Source organism: Drosophila biarmipes, chromosome 2L, assembly GCF_025231255.1.
Source record: "Drosophila biarmipes strain raj3 chromosome 2L, RU_DBia_V1.1, whole genome shotgun sequence".
NCBI lineage: Eukaryota > Metazoa > Arthropoda > Insecta > Diptera > Drosophilidae > Drosophila > Drosophila biarmipes.
In genome coordinates, this window is record NC_066612.1 from 22994183 (window position 1) to 23000350 (window position 6168).

Sequence of the window (6168 nt, forward strand, 5' to 3'; positions counted from 1 at the left end):
CAATTGAAGGGTTGAAGGCGGTCCCCGAAAGAAAGAGAGAGTGAGCATCAGTTGGATGCATCAGATTGGGAAACCCCACTAAGGGAACTAAGTTGAATGCAAAGCACACAGTTAGCCAATCTCCAAGTCTGCTCTTAAATTGTATTAATAAATCAAATAAAAGATGGCAAGCCCCTGACAAGTCTGTCAGCCAGCTTCACCGAAGAAATACACCAAGAGATAAAGCCAAACTGTTATGGCCAATTAATGATCTAAATCAAAAAGCCAAAACAAAGCCAATCGAAAAACTCTCACGATCAGCGATGCTGACTCAGCTGCGGCCAAAAAGTACGGCTAGCACCTGTCCCCACTTAAAGCCGTCCGAAAACACAGTTCGCAGTCTGAAACCCCCAAATAAACAGGCACAACAAAATCTTGTTAAACGTGTGATTAGCTCCTAATTTTAATGGCAATCCAGCAGCAATAAAAATGCTGTCGTCGGGATTCCGTTTAATTTTCCCACTGATTGCAACAAATGACAGCGCCACAAAAATTAGTTAGAAAAATAAAATAAAAACAGAACAGAACACAGAACGCAGAACAATTTTTTAAGCTAATTAAAGTGGGCCAACACAGCTGGCTGACAAAAGCACAAGGTAAATACATTTTGAAAGAAATCCAAACCAAGTATCAGGCTCAGCTGACTGAAACGATCTCCCCAGGCGATTTGCATGTCAAACGACGTCGCATTTTTAGCTAGATTTTATCTCTTGCAGCCTAGCTCAAATGACACCCATATAGCATTAATAAACTTCTCGTTTTGCATTTGTTTCACACAACGAAAAAGCCACTACAAAATTATGCATGTATCTCGAACTTGGGTCGCGGGAATCCCGCCTTTCAACACAAATAACAGGCCTCAAAAATCGAAGATAAACGGGGCCCACAAAAATCTGTGAGTATTATGAAAATTGCGACAAATGCAAATCGACACTCGCTTTTACGAATGCGAACTATTTAAAGCACAGCACAGGAGAATGGGCTTTGGAAGCCGGTGCAAGAGGCTAAATATTTTAATCAACGGGGCACGGGCGAGGCACTCGGAGCGAGGAATAATTCAGATGTGAAGTTTAATAACTAAAAATCGGTGTCCACTAATTGAATGCCAAGTCGGGGTAGTGGAAGCAGCCAGGGGATGTGGTGCAAATTGGAAATATATTAATCGAAACTTCGCGGCAGCTTTCATTTTAAGCCAAAGCGTTTACTGAAATTATAATAATGAGCACACAACAAATCAGGCAAACAGTGTACAACGTTTGCACATAATAAATATACTGCTTTGTAGCCAAAGTTGTGGTTCGCCGATCTGCTTTTTGAGCCCTGTCGCCCTGAATTTGCGATTTTCATTAATAATACATATCATAATTTTTATGACGTTTTTGAAATGCTGACTAGCGCGTGGGCCAGATGCGATGGTCTGGCCAGCATAAATTAGCCATATTGAGTGGATGTTATGGGGTTTGTAGGCCTGATCGCCGGTGCTCGAGTGAGTGGAAAATCTGGGTCTCTGGTTAGCGGCTCGAAGCCACACACATCAGCGTGCATATTATCGAAATTCAAAATAATAGTGCTTCAGCCTTGATGCATGATCAGTGGAATTAGTTCGGACGGTGTCGGCTACAAAGCTCTGCCTTCCGGTCACGAAGACTGCAGTTAATCATTGACAAAATGCACCTAAACAAATATTGAACTGACAGATTACAGCATGCAATAGACATGAAGACCCCGAATAATTGCACTCGCGGGTAAAATAACTAATGGAACGGGATGAGCATATGCGAATTTTGATGGGAATCTCATTTCTCGTTTTGTTCTAATTTGTCAAGGCTCTTAATGGCTTCCCCTGACACCTTATTTATGTTGACAATGCGTGAGTTTCATTTGAGTTTTACTACTCTAATCGCCTGTGTCATAAAAATGTGCGGCGTATTCACACAGCAATAAACCTGCACCGAGTCGCTTGAATAATTCAGGGACCTCGGTCGGCATCGCTTTTCCCAGTTGCGCCGACGGCAAAGAGTTAAAATAAAGATTTTAAATTTTGTAAAGATTTTTCTTTTATTTGTTTTTTTGTGGGTTTTTGTGGATTTTGTTTTATTATTTCCAGGTGCTTGGCAATGACTTTGTTGAATTTGTTTGTCCTGTCTGCCTCGCTCCACGCTTCACAGTCACGTTTGCACGCTTCTTGGTTTTGTTTTTACTAAATTTGAATTAGGTTTACTAACATTTCTCTGGTTGTGTTCGTATTACGCAGTAGATGCTTGTCCTCGATTTATGATTTAATAATAATAATAATTTTGTTTTTCGCTTTATTACAATTAATTATGGTTGTCTCGTCTTGTATTTGTAAGCATAATTAATAATTAAATTGTTTATATAATAGATAATAATTATAATTACTTAATGCGTAAGAGAATTTATAAAATAGAGTGTTCTTGACATTTTCCTTTGCTCTTCTGAAATATTTTCCTCGTATCATTGTCTTCACTCTTATTAAACTTTTTGCGCCTATGCGTCGGGTGCTTGCGTCCGCCGAGCGCACATTTAATGTCTGAGAATGTTTTGTACAGCAAAAGTGGGTGAAAATGAAATGCTAAATCAAACTACTTGTTGTCTCAGTAATTGGCAACAATTTATTTGTATCACACAATTGTTTTAGCTATGCAGCAAGCGGAAAACAAAGGAAATCGAAGCGAACAGTTTGGAATGCAAGTGAGTTGTCGTCTTCCTATTGTGGTACAACAGTGCGTATGCTTCATTTAAATGACTAAACAGTAACCCTATTCATTTGTTTAAATATGCGCGTGTCTGTTTCTCTGCAATTCGAATTAAACCTGCTTAAGAACTAAGGCTAAAATTGTATCTGTGTGTGGTTGGGGTGTGGATGGGGGTGTGGGTGTGCGTATCCTAGGGCGTTTAGTTAATATTTTCAATAATTTACAATGTGGATATATCCAAGAGGCCAGCACTGGCGGCCACCGCTGCCTCGTGGCCAGGATGGTAGTGATGGTACAGCTGGTGCTGCTGCTGCTGCTGCTGCGGGAGGTGTTGCTGCTGCTGCTGGTAGTGTTGCTGCTGCTGCTGGTAGTGCAGATGGTGTGGCTGCTGCTGCTGCTCCCCGAGATGTTGCTGCTGCATGTCCAGCATGCTGGCCGAGGCGGCGAAGGAGCTGCCTGCTGCGGCAGCAGCAGCAACAGCCGCCGCTGTCGCCGCTGCAGCAGCAGCAGCAGTGGCGGAGGGGGCGGCAGCGGAGGGGGTCAGCTGGTAGGCGGCTGCCAAGGCGGGTGAATGCGCGGCGTTGTGGCCACTGGAATGCGCCGAGGAGCGGCCGCCCGACGACCCCGATGCCGTCGGACTAGGCCGTCCGTTCAGCAACTGTTGCTGCTGCTGTTGTTGCTGCTGCTGTTGCTGCTGCTGCGTGGCCGTCGGCATGTACGGCGGCAGTGGGGGCGACACGCTCGCACTGGAGCCTGCTGCTCCGTAGGCGCTGGCCATTTCTCACATGTGTGCCAGCGGCGCCATTGCTCGCAGCGATTGCTGGTGCTGCAGGTGGTGCTGCTGCTGCTGCATCGTCTGGTGTTGCTGCGGGATCTGCTGGTGCTGCTGCGGGAGGTGTTGCTGCGGGAGGTGCTGCTGCTGCTGCTGCTGCATCGCCTGGTGCTGCTGCTGCAGGTCGGGCGAGTCAGTCTGGTAGTGCAGCAGGTGGCGCTGCTCGTCCGGCAGATGGTACATGTTCATCAGGTGATTCAGCTCGCCTCCGCCGGCTGCTGCCGCTGCTGCTGCCGCCGCCGCCGCTGCCGCCGAGCTGTACTCCCGCTTCATGATGTGGTTGTTGTTGATGTTGTTGTTGTTGTTGAGCGCTATGGCACTGGGGCTGGGCGACACGGGCTCGGACTTGATGCTCGAGTCGCTGGGGCTATGGCTCTGGCAGGAGACCTGGCCGCCGCCTCCGCCTCCGCCGTAGGGAGCCGGACTGCCCGGCTGCTGCTGCAGACTGCTGCCGCCGTAGGGCGACGGCGATCCCGGCTGCTGCAGACTGCTGCCGTACGGCGAGGTCTGGCCGCCCGACACCGTCTGGTACATCGCGTACCCGTTGTTGTACATGTGGCCCATGTCGTACCGCTGCGCCGCGTAGTGCTGGCCCATGTAGGAGGTCTGGTAGGCGGCCGCTCCGGCCGGATCCGCGTGCATCATGTAGCCGTTGGGCATGTATCCGTTGGGCGCGTTCATCTGGTACATATCCTGGCGCGCCTGCTGCGCTGCCGCTGCCGCCGCCGCTGCCGCTGCCGCACTGCCTCCGCTGCCGTTGAGCGACTGGTTCTGGCCCGGCTGACCCTGCACCCGCGTGGGCGTCACCGGCTCGCCCTGCGTCCCACCGCCCACCGCCTGGCCGGGCATCAAGCCGCCCATCGGGTACTTCTCCTTGGTCTTGGTCAGCGTTTTGGTCTTGCGGCGCGGCCGGTACTTGTAGTCCGGATGCTCCTTCATGTGCACGGCCCGCAGCCGCTTGGCCTCGTCGATAAAGGGCCGCTTCTCCGACTCCGAAAGGTCCTTCCACTGGGCGCCCAGGCGCTTCGAGATCTCCGAGTTGTGCATCTTGGGGTTGTCCGAGGCCATCTTCCGCCGCTGCCCCCGGGACCACACCATAAACGCGTTCATGGGCCGTTTCACCCGGTCCGCGTGCTGCTGGTTCTTGTTGGCCGTGGCGCTATTGTTGTTATTGTTGCTCGAGCCGCCCGTGAGGGTGCTCAGAGCGGACCCGGCGGCCAGATGCTGCTGCTGGGAGTGCTGTTGCTGCTGCTGCGTGTGCTGCTGGTGGCTGACCGGCGAGGTCATGTGGTGGCTGCCGATGCTGCTCTGGGTGGGACTTAGTTCGCTGGAGCTGTGCAGCGGGGAGCTCTGCTGCTGCTGCTGCTGACCCACCTGGCTGCCGTTCAGGGTGTTGGCCATCGAGGACTGCAGCGAGCTGAGCGGGTTGGGACTCTGGCTGGCCGCGATGTGGGCGCTCATGTGGTGGTGATGGTGGTTGTGGTGGCTCAGCTGCGAATGGGTCAGGTGCGACTGGCCCAGGTTCATCAGCGGGGCCAGCGCCGAGTAGGGCGACGCCGCGTGGCCGTGCAGCGCGGCACTCGTGTGGTGCGGCGGCATGGTGGCGTGCAGCAGGCTGCCCTTCATATCCGATTCCATGGTCAGCATCTTGCGCGGACTGCTGCTGCTCCTGCTTCCAGTGCTCAGTGGGCTGAAGACGCTCTAGTGGGGCTCCTTGGCTGCGCTCGACACTCGCCTTCTCGCAGTTACTCTGTGGTTGCGGTTACTCCTTACTGCTTAGTTAGACACTTTGAACTCTTTGGGAAACCATGTTGCACTTGGGATTCTCGACTTTGGCTATAGTTTGCGGCTGCTCTCGCTTAAAACTGCACACCAAACTCGTATTTGTTGGATACTTCGCGTGCGAAATTGTCGGCGCTTCAGCCACAGAACACTTGAAAGTTGTTGTTAAAGCCCGACGCGAGTGCCCAGGCGTTGTTGTTTTGCTTTACTTCGTTTGATTATATCTTGAACCGGGGAGTACTGCCTACGAGCGGGAACACCGAAAAAATACCTCCACACTGGGCGGAACTGAGCACCTTTCTGTTTCTCCGGACGGCGGCGAAACCTGTTCGAGGTGCGTTCTACGCCGCTGTTCCTGGCTACAATGCTCGATGCTGCTGCTGGTGACGGGCGCACGAACCGATGCGGTGCGAGGCGAGGCGACCCGATGCGAGGCGATGTGCTACTTGGCCGGCCGAGGCGAAACCGAAATCGAGGCAACGAGCCGAGTTGCTGCGGGCTGGAGTTGCTGCTGCTGTGCCGTGCTGCGTGTTGCGTGCGCGTGTGCTGACGACGGCGAATGCGAGAGTCGAATGAGAGACGGTCCGCCGCTGGCCGCTCGAGCAGGCGGTAAGTGCGGCCGCCAGACAGGGTGGCTGGCGAAACTGGTCTCGGCTGCGTCTGTGTGCGCGCCGCGCGCGAGTGTGCGTCGGCATTCCGGGGCGGCCGCCTGTGCGAGAGCGGGACGAGCGTAGCTGCGCGGCCCTGCTAATAAATCAAATAACGCGCCGCCTGCCCGTGCGAGTATCTGTGTGCGGA

General features: G+C 52.4%; 1 protein-coding gene across 1 annotated transcript; it reads right to left on the reverse strand.

Moving 5' to 3' along the window:
• Nucleotides 1-2071: 2071 nt before the first annotated feature.
• On the reverse strand, nucleotides 2072-5952 carry LOC108036789 (transcription factor Sox-10). The gene is given in 1 exon segment (XM_017113134.3): nucleotides 2072-5952. A coding segment is annotated over 1 exon segment (2259 nt). The 5' UTR covers nucleotides 5236-5952; the 3' UTR covers nucleotides 2072-2976.
• Between the last annotated feature and the right edge of the window lie 216 nt (nucleotides 5953-6168).